The 22309-nt window shown below is 44.2% G+C and overlaps 1 protein-coding gene across 1 annotated transcript in view; it reads left to right on the top strand.

Annotated features, from left to right (window-relative positions):
• The window catches only part of MINDY4 (MINDY lysine 48 deubiquitinase 4), a 189413-nt gene extending 167514 nt beyond the window's left edge, over positions 1 to 21899 (top strand). The window contains exons 17-18 of the mRNA XM_075315756.1: positions 14379 to 14451; positions 16810 to 21899. Coding sequence (XP_075171871.1) covers positions 14379 to 14451; positions 16810 to 16858 — 122 coding nt within the window. The 3' untranslated portion in view covers positions 16859 to 21899. The remainder of the gene's footprint in view (positions 1 to 14378; positions 14452 to 16809) is intronic.
• The last annotated feature ends 410 nt before the right edge of the window (positions 21900 to 22309 follow it).

Genomic DNA, 22309 nt, shown 5'->3' with positions numbered 1-22309 from the left:
TATACTGAACACTAGCCCTGCTGTACTATCCTCTATCCATATTATACTGAACACTGGCCCTGCTGTACTATCCTCTATCCATATTATACTGAACACTGGCCCTGCTGTACTATCCTCTATCCATATTATACTGAACACTGGCCCTGCTGTACTATTCTCTATCCATATTATACTGAACACTGGCCCTGCTGTACTATCCTCTATCCATATTATTCTGAGCACTGGCCCTGCTGTACTATTCTCTATCCATATTATACTGAGCACTGGCCCTGCTGTACTATTCTATATCCATATTATACTGAACACTGGCCCTGCTGTACTATTCTCTATCCATATTATACTGAACACTGGCCCTGCTGTACTATTCTCTATCCATATTATACTGAACACTGGCCCTGCTGTACTATTCTCTATCCATATTATACTGAACACTAGCCCTGCTGTACTATCCTCTATCCATATTATACTGAACACTGGCCCTGCTGTACTATTCTCTATCCATATTATACTGAACACTGGCCCTGCTGTACTATTCTCTATCCATATTATACTGAACACTGGCCCTGCTGTACTATCCTCTATCCATATTATACTGAGCACTGGCCCTGCTGTACTATCCTCTATCCATATTATACTGCACACTGGCCCTGCTGTACTATCCTCTATCCATATTATACTGAACACTAGCCCTGCTGTACTATCCTCTATCCATATTATACTGAACACTGGCCCTGCTGTACTATCCTCTATCCATATTATACTGAACACTGGCCCTGCTGTACTATCCTCTATCCATATTATACTGAACACTGGCCCTGCTGTACTATCCTCTATCCATATTATACTGAACACTGGCCCTGCTGTACTATTCTATATCCATATTATACTGAACACTGGCCCTGCTGTACTATTCTCTATCCATATTATACTGAACACTGGCCCTGCTGTACTATTCTCTATCCATATTATACTGAACACTGGCCCTGCTGTACTATCCTCTATCCATATTATACTGAGCACTGGCCCCGCTGTACTATCCTCTATCCATATTATACTGAACACTGGCCCTGCTGTACTATTCTATATCCATATTATACTGAACACTGGCCCTGCTGTACTATCCTCTATCCATATTATACTGAACACTGGCCCTGCTGTACTATCCTCTATCCATATTATACTGAACACTGGCCCTGCTGTACTATCCTCTATCCATATTATACTGAACACTGGCCCTGCTGTACTATTCTATATTATTATTATTATTATTATTATTATTTATTATTATAGCGCCATTTATTCCATGGCACTTTACAAGTGAAAGAGGGTATACGTACAACAATCATTAACAGTACAAGAAAGACTGGTATAGGAGGAGAGAGGACCCTGCCCGCGAGGGCTCACAGTCTACAGGGAATGGGTGATGGTACAATAGGTGAGGACAGAGCTGGTTGCGCAGTGGTCTACTGGGCTGAGGGCTATTGTAGGTTGTAGGCTTGTTGGAAGAGGTGGGTCTTGAGGTTCCTCTTGAAGCTTTCCACGGTAGTGGAGAGTCTGATGTGCTGAGGTAGAGCGTTCCAGAGTATGGGGGATGCACGGGAGAAATCTTGTACACGATTGTGGGAAGAGGAAATAAGAGAGGAGCAGAGAAGGAGATCTTGTGAGGATCTAAGGTTGCGTGCAGGTAGGTACTGGGAGACTAGGTCACAGATGTAGGGAGGAGACAGGTTGTGCATGGCTTTGTATGTCATGGTTAATGTTTTGAACTGGAGTCGTTGGGCGATGGGAAGCCAGTGAAGGGATTGGCAGAGTGGCGAGGCTGGGGAGTAGCGAGGGGAGAGGTGGATTAAGCGGGCTGCAGAGTTTAGGATAGATTGGAGGGGTGCAAGAGTGTTGGAAGGGAGGCCAGAGAGCAGGAGGTTGCAGTAGTCGAGGCGGGAGATGATGAGGGCATGCACTAATGTTTTTGAAGATTCTTGGTTAAGGAAAGCACGGATCCGGGAGATATTTTTGAGTTGTAATCGGCATGAGTTGAAGAGGGCTTGGATGTGTGGCTTGAAGGATAGAGCAGAGTCGAGGGTTACTCCAAGGCAACGAGCTTGTGAGACTGGGGTGAGTGAGCAACCATCAAGTTTGATGGAAAGGCTTGTTGGAGGAGGTGAGTGAGGAGGAGGAAAGACAATAAACTCTGTTTTGTCCATGTTATACTGAACACTGGCCCTGCTGTACTATTCTATATCCATATTATACTGAACACTGGCCCTGCTGTACTATCCTCTATCCATATTATACTGAACACTGGCCCTGCTGTACTATCCTCTATCCATATTATACTGAACACTGGCCCTGCTGTACTATCCTCTATCCATATTATACTGAGCACTGGCCCTGCTGTACTATTCTATATCCATATTATACTGAACACTGGCCCTGCTGTACTATTCTCTATCCATATTATACTGAACACTGGCCCTGCTGTACTATGCTATATCCATATTATACTGAACACTGGCCCTGCTGTACTATTCTCTATCCATATTATACTGAACACTAGCCCTGCTGTACTATCCTCTATCCATATTATACTGAACACTGGCCCTGCTGTACTATGCTATATCCATATTATACTGAACACTGGCCCTGCTGTACTATGCTATATCCATATTATACTGAACACTGGCCCTGCTGTACTATGCTATATCCATATTATACTGAACACTGGCCCTGCTGTACTATCCTCTATCCATATTATACTGAGCACTGGCCCTGCTGTACTATCCTCTATCCATATTATACTGAGCACTGGCCCTGCTGTACTATCCTCTATCCATATTATACTGAACACTGGCCCTGCTGTACTATTCTCTATCCATATTATACTGAGCACTGGCCCTGCTGTACTATTCTCTATCCATATTATACTGAGCACTGGCCCTGCTGTACTATCCTCTATCCATATTATACTGAGCACTGGCCCTGCTGTACTATGCTATATCCATATTATACTGAACACTGGCCCTGCTGTACTATCCTCTATCCATATTATACTGAACACTGGCCCTGCTGTACTATCCTCTGTCCATATTATACTGAACACTGGCCCTGCTGTACTATGCTATATCCATATTATACTGAACACTGGCCCTGCTGTACTATCCTCTATCCATATTATACTGAACACTGGCCCTGCTGTACTATGCTATATCCATATTATACTGAACACTGGCCCTGCTGTACTATCCTCTATCCATATTATACTGAACACTAGCCCTGCTGTACTATCCTCTATCCATATTATACTGAGCACTGGCCCTGCTGTACTATTCTCTATCCATATTATACTGAGCACTGGCCCTGCTGTACTATCCTCTATCCATATTATACTGAACACTGGCCCTGCTGTACTATCCTCTATCCATATTATACTGAGCACTGGCCCTGCTGTACTATCCTCTATCCATATTATACTGAACACTGGCCCTGCTGTACTATCCTCTATCCATATTATACTGAACACTGGCCCTGCTGTACTATCCTCTATCCATATTATACTGAACACTGGCCCTGCTGTACTATTCTATATCCATATTATACTGAACACTGGCCCTGCTGTACTATTCTCTATCCATATTATACTGAACACTGGCCCTGCTGTACTATTCTCTATCCATATTATACTGAACACTGGCCCTGCTGTACTATCCTCTATCCATATTATACTGAGCACTGGCCCCGCTGTACTATCCTCTATCCATATTATACTGAACACTGGCCCTGCTGTACTATTCTATATCCATATTATACTGAACACTGGCCCTGCTGTACTATCCTCTATCCATATTATACTGAACACTGGCCCTGCTGTACTATCCTCTATCCATATTATACTGAACACTGGCCCTGCTGTACTATCCTCTATCCATATTATACTGAACACTGGCCCTGCTGTACTATTCTATATTATTATTATTATTATTATTATTATTTATTATTATAGCGCCATTTATTCCATGGCACTTTACAAGTGAAAGAGGGTATACGTACAACAATCATTAACAGTACAAGAAAGACTGGTATAGGAGGAGAGAGGACCCTGCCCGCGAGGGCTCACAGTCTACAGGGAATGGGTGATGGTACAATAGGTGAGGACAGAGCTGGTTGCGCAGTGGTCTACTGGGCTGAGGGCTATTGTAGGTTGTAGGCTTGTTGGAAGAGGTGGGTCTTGAGGTTCCTCTTGAAGCTTTCCACGGTAGTGGAGAGTCTGATGTGCTGAGGTAGAGCGTTCCAGAGTATGGGGGATGCACGGGAGAAATCTTGTACACGATTGTGGGAAGAGGAGATAAGAGAGGAGCAGAGAAGGAGATCTTGTGAGGATCTAAGGTTGCGTGCAGGTAGGTACTGGGAGACTAGGTCACAGATGTAGGGAGGAGACAGGTTGTGCATGGCTTTGTATGTCATGGTTAATGTTTTGAACTGGAGTCGTTGGGCGATGGGAAGCCAGTGAAGGGATTGGCAGAGTGGCGAGGCTGGGAAGTAGCGAGGGGAGAGGTGGATTAAGCGGGCCGCAGAGTTTAGGATAGATTGGAGGGGTGCAAGAGTGTTGGAAGGGAGGCCAGAGAGCAGGAGGTTGCAGTAGTCGAGGCGGGAGATGATGAGGGCATGCACTAATGTTTTTGAAGATTCTTGGTTAAGGAAAGCACGGATCCGGGAGATATTTTTGAGTTGTAATCGGCATGAGTTGAAGAGGGCTTGGATGTGTGGCTTGAAGGATAGAGCAGAGTCGAGGGTTACTCCAAGGCAACGAGCTTGTGAGACTGGGGTGAGTGAGCAACCATCAAGTTTGATGGAAAGGCTTGTTGGAGGAGGTGAGTGAGGAGGAGGAAAGACAATAAACTCTGTTTTGTCCATGTTATACTGAACACTGGCCCTGCTGTACTATTCTATATCCATATTATACTGAACACTGGCCCTGCTGTACTATCCTCTATCCATATTATACTGAACACTGGCCCTGCTGTACTATCCTCTATCCATATTATACTGAACACTGGCCCTGCTGTACTATCCTCTATCCATATTATACTGAGCACTGGCCCTGCTGTACTATTCTATATCCATATTATACTGAACACTGGCCCTGCTGTACTATTCTCTATCCATATTATACTGAACACTGGCCCTGCTGTACTATGCTATATCCATATTATACTGAACACTGGCCCTGCTGTACTATTCTCTATCCATATTATACTGAACACTAGCCCTGCTGTACTATCCTCTATCCATATTATACTGAACACTGGCCCTGCTGTACTATGCTATATCCATATTATACTGAACACTGGCCCTGCTGTACTATGCTATATCCATATTATACTGAACACTGGCCCTGCTGTACTATGCTATATCCATATTATACTGAACACTGGCCCTGCTGTACTATCCTCTATCCATATTATACTGAGCACTGGCCCTGCTGTACTATCCTCTATCCATATTATACTGAGCACTGGCCCTGCTGTACTATCCTCTATCCATATTATACTGAACACTGGCCCTGCTGTACTATTCTCTATCCATATTATACTGAGCACTGGCCCTGCTGTACTATTCTCTATCCATATTATACTGAGCACTGGCCCTGCTGTACTATCCTCTATCCATATTATACTGAGCACTGGCCCTGCTGTACTATGCTATATCCATATTATACTGAACACTGGCCCTGCTGTACTATCCTCTATCCATATTATACTGAACACTGGCCCTGCTGTACTATCCTCTGTCCATATTATACTGAACACTGGCCCTGCTGTACTATGCTATATCCATATTATACTGAACACTGGCCCTGCTGTACTATCCTCTATCCATATTATACTGAACACTGGCCCTGCTGTACTATGCTATATCCATATTATACTGAACACTGGCCCTGCTGTACTATCCTCTATCCATATTATACTGAACACTAGCCCTGCTGTACTATCCTCTATCCATATTATACTGAGCACTGGCCCTGCTGTACTATTCTCTATCCATATTATACTGAGCACTGGCCCTGCTGTACTATCCTCTATCCATATTATACTGAACACTGGCCCTGCTGTACTATCCTCTATCCATATTATACTGAGCACTGGCCCTGCTGTACTATTCTATATCCATATTATACTGAACACTGGCCCTGCTGTACTATTCTCTATCCATATTATACTGAACACTGGCCCTGCTGTACTATTCTCTATCCATATTATACTGAACACTAGCCCTGCTGTACTATCCTCTATCCATATTATACTGAGCACTGGCCCTGCTGTACTATTCTCTATCCATATTATACTGAGCACTGGCCCTGCTGTACTATCCTCTATCCATATTATACTGAACACTGGCCCTGCTGTACTATCCTCTATCCATATTATACTGAGCACTGGCCCTGCTGTACTATTCTATATCCATATTATACTGAACACTGGCCCTGCTGTACTATCCTCTATCCATATTATACTGAACACTAGCCCTGCTGTACTATCCTCTATCCATATTATACTGAACACTGGCCCTGCTGTACTATGCTATATCCATATTATACTGAACACTGGCCCTGCTGTACTATTCTCTATCCATTTTATACTGAACACTAGCCCTGCTGTACTATCCTCTATCCATATTATACTGAACACTGGCCCTGCTGTACTATGCTATATCCATATTATACTGAACACTGGCCCTGCTGTACTATGCTATATCCATATTATACTGAACACTGGCCCTGCTGTACTATGCTATATCCATATTATACTGAACACTGGCCCTGCTGTACTATCCTCTATCCATATTATACTGAGCACTGGCCCTGCTGTACTATCCTCTATCTATATTATACTGAGCACTGGCCCTGCTGTACTATCCTCTATCCATATTATACTGAACACTGGCCCTGCTGTACTATTCTCTATCCATATTATACTGAGCACTGGCCCTGCTGTACTATCCTCTATCCATATTATACTGAGCACTGGCCCTGCTGTACTATGCTATATCCATATTATACTGAACACTGGCCCTGCTGTACTATCCTCTATCCATATTATACTGAACACTGGCCCTGCTGTACTATCCTCTGTCCATATTATACTGAACACTGGCCGTGCTGTACTATGCTATATCCATATTATACTGAACACTGGCCCTGCTGTACTATCCTCTATCCATATTATACTGAACACTGGCCCTGCTGTACTATGCTATATCCATATTATACTGAACACTGGCCCTGCTGTACTATCCTCTATCCATATTATACTGAACACTAGCCCTGCTGTACTATCCTCTATCCATATTATACTGAGCACTGGCCCTGCTGTACTATTCTCTATCCATATTATACTGAGCACTGGCCCTGCTGTACTATCCTCTATCCATATTATACTGAACACTGGCCCTGCTGTACTATCCTCTATCCATATTATACTGAGCACTGGCCCTGCTGTACTATTCTATATCCATATTATACTGAACACTGGCCCTGCTGTACTATCCTCTATCCATATTATACTGAACACTGGCCCTGCTGTACTATCCTCTATCCATATTATACTGAGCACCGGCCCTGCTGTACTATCCTCTATCCATATTATACTGAACACTGGCCCTGCTGTACTATCCTCTATCCATATTATACTGAACACTGGCCCTTCTGTACTATCCTCTATCCATATTATACTGAGCACTGGCCCTGCTGTACTATCCTCTATCCATATTATACTGGACACTGGCCCTGCTGTACTATCCTCTATCCATATTATACTGAACACTAGCTCCGCTGTACTATCCTCTATCCATATTATACTGAGCACTGGCCCTGCTGTACTATCCTCTATCCATATTATACTGAACACTGGCCCTGCTGTACTATTCTCTATCCATATTATACTGAACACTGGCCCTGCTGTACTATCCTCTATCCATATTATACTGAACACTGGCCCTGCTGTACTATCCTCTATCCATATTATACTGAGCACTGGCCCTGCTGTACTATCCTCTATCCATATTATACTGGACACTGGCCCTGCTGTACTATCCTCTATCCATATTATACTGAACACTAGCTCTGCTGTACTATCCTCTATCCATATTATACTGAGCACTGGCCCTGCTGTACTATCCTCTATCCATATTATACTGAACACTGGCCCTGCTGTACTATCCTCTATCCATATTATACTGAACACTAGCTCTGCTGTACTATCCTCTATCCATATTATACTGAGCACTGGCCCTGCTGTACTATCCTCTATCCATATTATACTGAGCACTGGCCCTGCTGTACTATTCTCTATCCATATTATACTGAACACTGGCCCTGCTGTACTATTCTATATCCATATTATACTGAACACTGGCCCTGCTGTACTATCCTCTATCCATATTATACTGGACACTGGCCCTGCTGTACTATCCTCTATCCATATTATACTGAGCACTGGCCCTGCTGTACTATCCTCTATCCATATTATACTGAACACTGGCCCTGCTGTACTATCCTCTATCCATATTATACTGAACACTAGCTCTGCTGTACTATCCTCTATCCATATTATACTGAGCACTGGCCCTGCTGTACTATCCTCTATCCATATTATACTGAGCACTGGCCCTGCTGTACTATCCTCTATCCATATTATACTGAGCACTGGCCCTGCTGTACTATTCTCTATCCATATTATACTGAACACTGGCCCTGCTGTACTATCCTCTATCCATATTATACTGAACACTGGCCCTGCTGTACTATCCTCTATCCATATTATACTGAACACTGGCCCTGCTGTACTATTCTCTATCCATATTATACTGAACACTGGCCCTGCGGTACTATCCTCTATCCATATTATACTGGACACTGGCCCTGCTGTACTATCCTCTATCCATATTATACTGGACACTGGCCCTGCTGTACTATCCTCTATCCATATTATACTGAACACTGGCCCTGCTGTACTATCCTCTATCCATATTATACTGAACACTGGCCCTGCTGTACTATTCTCTATCCATATTATACTGAACACTGGCCCTGCTGTACTATCCTCTATCCATATTATACTGAACACTGGCCCTGCTGTACTATTCTCTATCCATATTATACTGGACACTGGCCCTGCTGTACTATCCTCTATCCATATTATACTGAACACTGGCCCTGCTGTACTATCCTCTATCCATATTATACTGAACACTGGCCCTGCTGTACTATCCTCTATCCATATTATACTGAACACTGGCCCTGCTGTACTATCCTCTATCCATATTATACTGAACACCGGCCCTGCTGTCCTATTCTATATCCATATTATACTGAACACCGGCCCTGCTGTCCTATTCTATATCCATATTATACTGAACACTGGCCCTGCTGTACTATCCTCTATCCATATTATACTGGACACTGGCTTTTCCCAATCGGATCACCTCTCGGGGATTCCCATGCAGAACAGACTTGTGGCCAGATCCGTCTATCCGCAGTTTTGTTCTGCATTGGTCTAATGTGTAGGGGCCTGGACTCTCCTGTAATTAGAAGTTGTTAATCTACTTTGAGTGATGGAGTCTGGAGGCTGAAGCCTCATATAAAATAGTTGATCCTGGGCCCAGCCATTATCTGGCTACACCCCCCGCAGGCCGGAGCCGAGGCTCCACTGCTCAGATATCGGCTGCGCTAAATACATTTATATGTTCTTATTTAATTGGAAGATTTTCATTTTGATAATTCTACATCTCCCCCCGGAGGCCTCCGTCACTCAGAGTCTGTTCACACTAATGCAGGATTCAGGAGAAACCCGGGGCTTTAATGGTCACAAGAATTGCTAAATCAGGTTCTGTTATTGGTCTCTTTCCCTAATTGACAATTAAAGAGCAAAAAAAAACCCCAGAGAAAAGAGCAGAGACAAGTAACGAAGTGTTATAAGGAGTGCGTAATATCCTATAGCTGTAATAAGAAGTAATAACAACTGCTAGAATGTAAATAATACTGCCCCTATGTACAAGAATATAATTACTATAATACTGCCCCTATGTACAAGAATATAACTACTATAATACTGCCCCTATGTACGAGAATATAACTACTATAATACTGCCCCTATATACAAGAATATAACTACTATAATACTGCCCCTATGTACGAGAATATAACTACTATAATACTGTCCCTATATACAAGAATATAACTACTATAATACTGCTCCTATGTACAAGAATATAACTACTATAATACTGCCCCTATGTACAAGAATATAACTACTATAATACTGCCCCTATGTACGAGAATATAACTACTATAATACTGCCCCTATGTACAAGAATATAACTACTATAATACTGCCCCTATGTACGAGAATATAACTACTATAATACTGCCCCTATGTACAAGAATATAACTACTATAATACTGCTCCTATGTACAAGAATATAACTACTATAATACTGCCCCTATGTACAAGAATATAACTACTATAATACTGCCCCTATGTACAAGAATATAACTACTATAATACTGCCCCTATGTACAAGAATATAACTACTATAATACTGCCCCTATGTACAAGAATATAACTACTATAATACTGCCCCTATGTACAAGAATATAACTACTATAATACTGCTCCTATGTACAAGAATATAACTACTATAATACTGCCCCTATGCACAAGAATATAACTACTATAATACTGCCCCTATGCACAAGAATATAACTACTATAATACTGCCCCTATGTACAAGAATATATCTACTATAATACTGCCCCTATATACAAGAATATAACTACTATAATACTGCTCCTATGTACAAGAATATAACTACTATAATACTGCCCCTATGCACAAGAATATAACTACTATAATACTGCCCCTATGCACAAGAATATAACTACTATAATACTGCCCCTATGTACAAGAATATATCTACTATAATACTGCCCCTATATACAAGAATATATCTACTATAATACTGCCCCTATATACAAGAATATAACTACTATAATACTGCCCCTATGCACAAGAATATAACTACTATAATACTGCTCCCTATGTACAAGAATATAACTACTATAATACTGCCCCTATGCACAAGAATATAACTACTATAATACTGCCCCTATGTACAAGAATATATCTACTATAATACTGCCCCTATGCACAAGAATATAACTACTATAATACTGCTCCCTATGTACAAGAATATAACTACTATAATACTGCTCCCTATGTACAAGAATATAACTACTATAATACTGCCCCTATGCACAAGAATATAACTACTATAATACTGCTCCTATGTACAAGAATATAACTACTATAATACTGCCTCTATGTACAAGAATATAACTACTATAATACTGCCCCCTATGTACAAGAATATAACCACTATAATACTGCTCCTATGTACAAGAATATAACTACTATAATACTGCCCCTATGTACAAGAATATAACTACTATAATACTGCCCCTATGTACAAGAATATAACTACTATAATACTGCTCCTATGTATAAGGATATAACTGCTATAATACTGCCCCCTATGTTTAAGAATATAACTGCTATAATACTGCCCCTATGTACAAGAATATAACTACTATAATACTGCCCCTATGTACAAGAATATAACCACTATAATACTGCTCCTATGTACAAGAATATAACTACTATAATACTGCTTCTATGTGCAAGAATATAACTACTATAATACTGCCCCTATGTACAAGAATATAACTACTATAATACTGCCCCTATGTACAAGAATATAACTACTATAATACTGCCTCCTATGTACAAGAATATAACTACTATAATACTGCTCCCTATGTACAAGAATATAACTACTATAATACTGCCCCTATGCACAAGAATATAACTACTATAATACTGCTCCTATGTACAAGAATATAACTACTATAATACTGCCTCTATGTACAAGAATATAACTACTATAATACTGCCCCCTATGTACAAGAATATAACCACTATAATACTGCTCCTATGTACAAGAATATAACTACTATAATACTGCCCCTATGTACAAGAATATAACTACTATAATACTGCCCCTATGTACAAGAATATAACTACTATAATACTGCTCCTATGTATAAGGATATAACTGCTATAATACTGCCCCCTATGTTTAAGAATATAACTGCTATAATACTGCCCCTATGTACAAGAATATAACTACTATAATACTGCCCCTATGTACAAGAATATAACCACTATAATACTGCTCCTATGTACAAGAATATAACTACTATAATACTGCTTCTATATGCAAGAATATAACTACTATAATACTGCTCCTATGTACAAGAATATAACTACTATAATACTGCCTCCTATGTACAAGAATATAACTACTATAATACTGCCCCTATGTACAAGAATATAACTACTATAATACTGCCCCTATGTACGAGAATATAACTACTATAATACTGCCCCTATGTACAAGAATATAACTACTATAATACTGCTCCTATGTACAAGAATATAACTACTATAATACTGCCCCTATGTACAAGAATATAACTACTATAATACTGCCCCTATGTACAAGAATATAACTACTATAATACTGCCCCTATGTACAAGAATATAACTACTATAATACTGCCCCTATGTACAAGAATATAACTACTATAATACTGCTCCTATGTACAAGAATATAACTACTATAATACTGCTCCTATGTACAAGAATATATCTACTATAATACTGCCCCTATGTACAAGAATATAACTACTATAATACTGCCCCTATGTACAAGAATATATCTACTATAATACTGCCCCTATGTACAAGAATATATCTACTATAATACTGCCCCTATGCACAAGAATAGAACTACTATAATACTGCTCCCTATATACAAGAATATAACTACTATAATACTGCTCTTATGTACAAGAATATAACTACTATAATACTGCTCTTATGTACAAGAATATAACTACTATAATACTGCCCCCTATGTACAAGAATATAACTGCTATAATACTGCCCCCTATGTACAAGAATATAACTACTATAATACTGCCCCCTATGTACAAGAATATAACTACTATAATACTGCTCCTATGTACAAGAATATAACTACTATAATACTGCCCCCTATGTACAGGAATATAACTACTATAATACTGCCCCCTATGTCCAAGAATATAACTACTATAATACTGCTCCTATGTACAAGAATATAACTACGATAATACTGCTCCTATGTACAAGAATATAACTACGATAATACTGCCCCTATGTTCAAGAATATAACTACTATAATACTGCTCCTATGTACAAGAATATAACTACTATAATACTGCCCCTATGTTCAAGAATATAACTACTATAATACTGCTCCTATGTACAGGAATATAACTACTATAATACTGCTCCTATGTACAAGAATATAACTACGATAATACTGCCCCTATGTTCAAGAATATAACTACTATAATACTGCTCCTATGTACAAGAATATAACTACTATAATACTGCCCCTATGTTCAAGAATATAACTACTATAATACTGCTCCTATGTACAGGAATATAACTACTATAATACTGCTCCTATGTACAAGAATATAACTACGATAATACTGCCCCTATGTTCAAGAATATAACTACTATAATACTGCTCCTATGTACAAGAATATAACTACTATAATACTGCCCCTATGTTCAAGAATATAACTACTATAATACTGCTCCTATGTACAGGAATATAACTACTATAATACTGCCCCTATGTACAAGAATATAACTACTATAATACTGCCCCTATGTACAAGAATATAACTACTATAATACTGCCCCTATGTACAAGAATATAACTACTATAATACTGCCCCTATGTACAAGAATATAACTACTATAATACTGCCCCTATGTACAAGTCTATGCATTGGGTTGTCCTCTTCTGCCCCTGTGCAGCCTGGTTTCGGTATGTTAGTCGCTGACCGGTGACCCCTGCAGACCATCGCTCCGTCTCCCCTCTTGCGGTGTGTGGTTGCCCCTTGCTATGATGAGGGAGTAGTGAAGAAATGGAGTGAAGCTGCCAAGATTAATATCGTGATCCTCAGTATTTGCTTCATCCTCTGGCTCTCGCGCCGCTCTGATACTACAGCTGCCATTAATCCTGCGTCCCTGACTGTCTGACGGCTGAAATGTGAAATATGTAAACACCGCGGTGCTGCATTTAGGAGATTTGCTCTTGTAGTCCTTAGTTTTGGGCATTGGTAGACTATAGCGGACCCTTCTCATTCCAGCAGCCCCATGTAACGCCGAGGTGCTAATCCTATAATCTTCTGTTCTTTGCAGACACATCTGGGACCTACATTGAAGATAAAGACAATGACCTGATTCCACCGCTTGAATACTGCATCAGAACCAAGTAAGTTCTGCGCCTCCCCGCACCACATAGACCAGGGGCTGGCAACATCAAGTCACGTTTGCAATCTTTCCACTGTTTCCACCCGCGGAGGCGGGCTGTGGCCAGAGTTTTCCCCCGTGGAGGCGGGCTGTGGCCAGAGTTTTCCCCCGTGGAGGCGGGCTGTGGCCAGAGTTTTCCCCCGTGGAGGCGGGCTGTGGCCAGAGTTTTCCCCCGTGGAGGCGGGCTGTGGCCAGAGTTTTCCCCCGTGGAGGCGGGCTGTGGCCAGAGTTTTCTCCCCCCGTGGAGGCGGGCTGTGGCCAGAGTTTTCTCCCCCCGTGGAGGCGGGCTGTGGCCAGAGTTTCCCCCCTTGGAGGCGGGCTGTGGCCAGAGTTTTCTCCCCCCGTGGAGGCGGGCTGTGGCCAGAGTTTTCTCCCCCTGTGGAGGCGGGCTGTGGCCAGAGTTTTCTCCCCCCGTGTAGGCGGGCTGTGGCCAGAGTTTCCCCCCGTGTAGGCGGGCTGTGGCCAGAGTTTCCTCCCCCGTGGAGGCGGGCTGTTGCCAGAGTTTCCTCCCCCCGTGGAGGCGGGCTGTGGCCAGAGTTTCCCCCTGTGGAGGCGGGCTGTGGCCAGAGTTTTCTCCCCCGTGGAGGCGGGCTGTGGCCAGAGTTTCCCCCCGTGGAGGCGGGCTGTGGCCAGAGTTTCCCACCCGCCCCCACTGCGAAGGTGGGCTGTGGCCAGAATTTTTCCCCCCATGGAGGCGGGCTGTGGCCAAAGTTTCCTCTTCCCTCGGAGGCGGGCTATGGTCAGTTTCCTCCCACCCCTTCCTTCGTCCGTGGAGGCGGGCTGTGGCCAGCATCTTCCCCTCGGAGATTTAGAAGACATAGACACAAACACAGGTTTATAAGGTACTAATATCCTGCAGCCACCACTAGAGGGAGCTGAGGAGGATACGGTTTATACCTTGAGTTATCGGCTGCTCCCTCTAGTGGTGGCTGCAGGAAGCTACAATGTGTTCAGTTCTTTATATTAGGAAATTAATCGGCACAAAACATTGAACCTGTTTGGATTAAAATTATGATGAAGAGCTGACGTTTGCTTTAGATAATATTTCACTTCACAGAGGAGGGTAATGGTCCAAAGCAAACGAATGAGAGGCATAGACCAACAAGACAATGGCAGTAAGGGATGAAGGTGAGGCTTCATGTGCAGATTCTCCGCTTTATCGGATTGTCTTGATCAAAAAATCTCCTACCGTTTTGTGTATACAGCTCCTGTGCAGAACAATGTGGTCACAGGCTGGAAGCAGGCGGTCACGTGTCCTGTATGGGATGAGACTGCAGGATGGAGCTGCCGCGCGGTGTGCCTGGGGTAGTTGCGGGCGCAAAGTGATATTTTCCCAAAATCCTATAAAACGCCTATAAGCAGACAGCTGGGTTCCTTAAAGGGGTTTTCCGGCTGAAAATTATTTTTTTGTTGATAATAAGGATCAGAAGTTCATAGACAAAAGAACAAAACAAGTGATAAAACGGAGGCGGGGGAAGGCGTCTGACACCTCCGGGGTCCCCGCTGGTCTCTACTTCCTGTTTCCCATCAGCCATCAGTGACTGTGAGGTCATATCCTGTGAGGGACCAGGAAGTAGAAAGCTTCAGGAACCAGGGGGCATCAGAACGGGGGAAATATAAACATACATCTGCCATAGCTTTAAGGCGGATGTTTCCCACAGAAGCCGGACCCCGTGAGAGGGGACCACCGCCAATTACTACGACAGCAGAAGAACTACAAGGACCATTGTGGCTCGGCGTGGTGCCGGGGCTGGGGAGGTGGATGCCATTGCCTAGATTCGTCTCCTCCAGGAATATTTGGGAGGCATCCAGTATGGCTGACTACTCCTACTGGGAAAGCTCAGCCTCGCTCTGTGATATCTGGTCGGTGGGGATCGACTTCTGCTCCCGCTGAGAAGGGGCCATGAGTGGCGGTCAAGCTCCATTGTTCTCCAGCCACGGCGCTATTCCTTGCAGTGGCTGCGCCTGGTACTGCAGCTTCCTCCTCTGAATGGGTCTCACCTGCAGTACCAAAATCAACCACTACTGAAAAGCATGGCGCTGTTCCTGGTAATGAAATACATAGACAAGGCTCTTGCTGGAGCTCTGCAGGCGCCTCATTGGTCACGGAGCCTGGAAATCCTCCATTCTGGAGCTGATTATATCTGCTCCTCCATTCACATCCAAAACCAATCTTTTATTTAAAACAGATTTGTGTGTGAATGGAGAAAAAAAAAACTAAAATATTTACATAAAGTAACACCGGCGCTTTTCGCTTTGCTTCCTCTATAGATGTGTTCGGGGGTCACACTTATTTTCTGACTTGTGTATATTCTCCCAGGTGGACGGGCGCGGCCGTGGACTGGAATGGTGCAGACCCCATCCTATAAATCCCGTATCCAGGGCTCCCGATGCCAGGCGGACCCCCACATGACATTTCCTCAGGAGACTCTGACGCGCTCGCTGATTGTCCTATTGTGCTCAGCGCGCAGTAAAATGTTTGTGGGGCTGTAAATCGTACAAACTGCTATAGAAGAGGAAGATACCCGCACTGGTAAAAGGTCTGAATATGGGAAATGTCTGCAGACAAAGCAGAGCCGAACTGACGTGGTCTCTGTGCTGCGTGAGAACGTGGAAATATTCAGTAAGTGAACCTGCAGTCCTATGTAAGTGAACCTGCAGTCCTATGTAACATCAGGACATTGCTGCGTGTGACCCACTGAGCTCTGCTGCGTCTGACCCACTGGGCTCTGCTGCGTCTGACCCACTGAGCTCTGCTGCGTCTGACCCACTGGGCTCTGCTGCGTCTGACCCAATGGGCTCTGCTGCGTCTGACCCACTGGGCTCTGCTGCGTCTGACCCACTGGGCTCTGCTGCGTCTGACCCACTGGGCTCTGCTGCGTCTGACCCACTGGGCTCTGCTGCGTCTGACCCACTGGGCTCTGCTGCGTCTGACCCACTGGGCTCTGCTGCGTCTGACCCACTGGGCTCTGCTGCGTCTGACCCACTGGGCTCTGCTGCGTCTGACCCACTGGGCTCTGCTGCGTCTGACCCACTGGGCTCTGCTGCGTCTGACCCACTGGGCTCTGCTGCGTCTGACCCACTGGGCTCTGCTGCGTCTGAACTACTCGGCTAGTGTACTGTGTCTGTGCACCCCACACAGACCCCTTCTAAAGAATGGAAACTGCCCATCCTCAGATCTGCGGACGCCTCCAATCAGAGAATTTTTTATTACACAAATCTAATTATTATTACTCATAGATTATCCGGTAGCGAACAACCGAAAGGGCTTTTATATACTGTATCTGTTTAAAAAGAAAGGAAAATAGAAATCCTTAAAGGGTGTGAACATTTTTGCAACCATTCATTAGACCGGGGATGGGCGATTTAATTTCTCCAAGGGGCCACATGAGAGACCGTGACTGGTGCGGAGTCCGAAACAATAGGCTGACATTAACTCTGTCCATATAAATATTAAGTAATTGTTATTTTATATTGTAACATTTAGTGTTGAGCGTATGTGTGTATAGATATATATATATATATATATATATATATATATATATATATATATATATATATATATATATATATATATACACACAGTATATATAATGAGCCCACACACAGCCCCCATTTATACAGTATGAGAAGGCACATAACTACCTATATACAGTATGAGCCCCCACACAGCCCCTATATACAGTATGAGCCCCCACAGTCCCTATATACAGTATGAGCCCCCACACAGCCCCTATATACAGTATGAGCCCCCACACAGCCCCTATATACAGTATGAGCCCCCACAGTCCCTATATACAGTATGAGCCCCCACACAGCCCCTATATACAGTATGAGCCCCCACACAGTCCCTATATACAGAATGAGCCCCCACACAGTCCCTATATACAGTATGAGCCCCCACACAGCCCCTATATACAGTATGAGCCGCCACACAGCCCCTATATACAGTATGAGCCCCCACATAACCTTTATATACAGTATTAGCCCCCACACAGTCCCTATATACAGTATGAGCCCCCACACAGCCCCTATATACAGTATGAGCCCCCACACAGCCCCTATATATAGTATGAGCCCCCACATAACCTTTATATACAGTATGAGCCCCCACACAGTCCCTATATGCAGTATGAGCCCCCACACAGCCCCTATATACAGTATGAGCCCCCACACAGTCCCTATATACAGTATGAGCCCCCACACAGCCCCTATATACAGTATGAGCCCCCACACAGTCCCTATGTACAGTATGAGCCCCCACACAGCCCCTATATACAGTATGAGCCCCCACACAGCCCCTATATACAGTATGAGCCCCCACACAGCCCCTATATACAGTATGAGCCCCCACACAGCCCCTATATACAGTATGAGCCCCCACACAGCCCCTATATACAGTATGAGCCCCCACACAGCCTCTATATACAGTATGAGCCCCCACACAGTCCCTATATACAGTATGAGCCGCCACACAGCCCCTATATACAGTATGAGCCCCCACACAGCCCCTATATACAGTATGAGCCCCCACACAGTCCCTATATACAGTATGAGCCCCCACACAGCCCCTATATACAGTATGAGCCCCCACACAGCCCCTATATACATTGAGCCCCCACACAGCTCCCTATATACAGTATGAGCCCCCACACAGCCCCTATATACAGTATGAGCCCCCACATAGCCTCCTATATACAGTATGAGCCCCCACATAGCCCCTGTATATAACATGACCCCACATATTGCCCCTGTATACAGTATGAATCCACACACAGACCCCCATATATAGTATGAGCTCCCACATAGGCCCCTATATACAGTATGAGCCCCCACACAGTCCCTATATACAGTATTAGCCCCCACACAGCCCCTATATACAGTATGAGCCCCCACACAGCCCCTATATACAGTATGAGCCCCCACACAGCCCCTATATACAGTATGAGCCCCCACACAGTCCCTATATACAGTATGAGCCCCCACACAGTCCCTATATACAGTATGAGCCCCCACATAACCTTTATATACAGTATGAGCCCCCACACAGTCCCTATATACAGTATGAGCCCCCACACAGCCCCTATATACAGTATGAGCCCCCACACAGTCCCTATATACAGTATGAGCCCCCACACAGTACCTATATACAGTATGAGCCCCCACACAGCCCCTATATACAGTATGAGCCCCCACACAGTCCCTATATACAGTATGAGCCCCCACACAGCCCCTATATACAGTATGAGCCCCCACACAGTCCCTATATACAGTATGAGCCCCCACACAGTACCTATATACAGTATGAGCCCCCACACAGCCCCTATATACAGTATGAGCCCCCACACAGTCCCTATATACAGTATGAGCCCCCACACAGCCCCTATATACAGTATGAGCCCCCAGATAGCTTCCTATATACAGTATAAGCCCCCACACAGCCCCTATATACAGTATGAGCCCCCACACAGCACCTATATACATTATGAGCCCCCACACAGCTCCCTATATACAGTATGAGCCCCCACATAGCCTCCTATATACAATATGAGCCCCCACATAGCCCCTGTATATAACATGACCCCACATATTGCCCCTGTATACAGTATGAATCCACACACAGACCCCCATATATAGTATGAGCTCCCACATAGCCCCCTATATACAGTATGAGCCCCCACACAGTCCCTATATACAGTATTAGCCCCCACACAGCCCCTATATACAGTATGAGCCCCCACACAGCCCCTATATACAGTATGAGCCCCCACATAACCTTTATATACAGTATGAGCCCCCACACAGTCACTATATACAGTATGAGCCCCCACACAGCCCCTATATACAGTATGAGCCCCCACACAGTCCCTATATACAGTATGAGCCCCCACACAGTCCCTATATACAGTATGATCCCCCACACAGCCCCTATAAACAGTATGAGCCCCCACACAGCCCCTATATACAGTACGAGCCCCCACACAGCCCCTATATACAGTATGAGCCCCCACACAGTCCCTATATACAGTATGAGCCCCCACACAGTCCCTATATACAGTATGAGCCCCCACACAGCCCCTATATACCGTATGAGCCCCCACACAGTCCCTATATACAGTATGAGCCCCCACACAGTCCCTATATACAGTATGAGCCCCCACACAGCTCCCTATATACAGTATGAGCCCCCACACAGCCCCTATATACATTATGAGCCCCCACACAGCTCCCTATATACAGTATGAGCCCCCACACAGCCCCTATATACAGTATGAGCCCCCACATAGCCTCCTATATACAGTATGAGCCCCCACATAGCCCCTGTATATAACATTACCCCACATATTGCCCCTGTATACAGTATGAATCCACACACAGACCCCCATATATAGTATGAGCTCCCACATAGCCCCCTATATACAGTATGAGCCCCCACACAGTCCCTATATACAGTGAGCCCCCACACAGCCCCTATATACAGTATGAGCTGCCACACAGCCCCTATATACATTATGAGCCCCCACACAGCCTCCTATATACAGTATGAGCCCCCACACAGCCTCCTATATACAGTATGAGCCCCCACACAGTCCCTATGTACAGTATGAGCCCCCACATAGCCCCCTATGTACTGTATGAGCCCCCACATAGCCCCCTATATACAGTATGAGCCCCCACACAGTCCCTATATACAGTGAGCCCCCACACAGCCCCTATATACAGTATGAGCTGCCACACAGCCCCTATATACATTGAGCCCCCCACACAGCCTCCTATATACAGTATGAGCCCCCCACACAGCCTCCTATATACAGTATGAGCCCCCACACAGTCCCTATGTACAGTATGAGCCCCCACATAGCCCCCTATATACAGTATGAGCCCCCTATATACAGTATGATCCCCCACACAGTCCCTATATACAGTGAGCCCCCACACAGCCCCTATATACAGTATGAGCTGCCACACAGCCCCTATATACATTATGAGCCCCCACACAGCCTCCTATATACAGTATGAGCCCACACACAGTCCCTATGTACAGTATGAGCCCCACATAGCCCCCTATATACAGTATGAGCCCCCACATAGCCCCCTTTATACAGTATGAGCCCCCACATAGCCCCTGTATATAACATGACCCCACATATTGCCCCTGTATACAGTATGAATCCACACACAGACCCCCATATATAGTATGAGCCCCCACATAGCCTCCTATATACAGTATGAGCCCCCACATAGCCCCCTATATACAGTATGAGCCCCCACATAGCCTCCTATATACATTATGAGCCCCCACATAGCCCCCTATATACAGTATGAGCCCCCCACACAACCTTTATATACATTATGAGCCCCCACATAGCCCCCTATATACAGTATGAGCCCCCACATAGCCCCCTATATACAGTATGAGCCCCCACATAGCCCCCTATATACAGTATGAGCCCCCACATAGCCCCTATATACAGTATGAGCCCTCACATAGCCCCCTATATACAGTATGAGCCCCCACATAGCCCCCTATATACAGTATGAGCCCCCCACATAACCTTTATATACATTATGAGCCCCCACACAGGCGAGGTGCGGCCCATGGTTCACTGTTTTGAAGTCTTCAGCTGTCTTGCACTTTGCCCGGCCCTGCATTACACAGATGAATTGCATTTAAAGTGATTATAACACACTGCAAGGTGCTGCGCAGCTGTGATGAGCGATCTCTCACCGTCTTCTGTCCACATCTTCAGAGCAGACCTATGTGTCTCCATGGTAACAGCTCTGTTCCATCCCTTCTTCTTGGTAACCTACAGTCAAGC

Source organism: Anomaloglossus baeobatrachus, chromosome 6 (genome assembly GCF_048569485.1).
Source record: "Anomaloglossus baeobatrachus isolate aAnoBae1 chromosome 6, aAnoBae1.hap1, whole genome shotgun sequence".
In the NCBI taxonomy this organism is placed as follows: domain Eukaryota; kingdom Metazoa; phylum Chordata; class Amphibia; order Anura; family Aromobatidae; genus Anomaloglossus; species Anomaloglossus baeobatrachus.
This window is presented reverse-complemented; position numbering and strand designations above follow the sequence as displayed.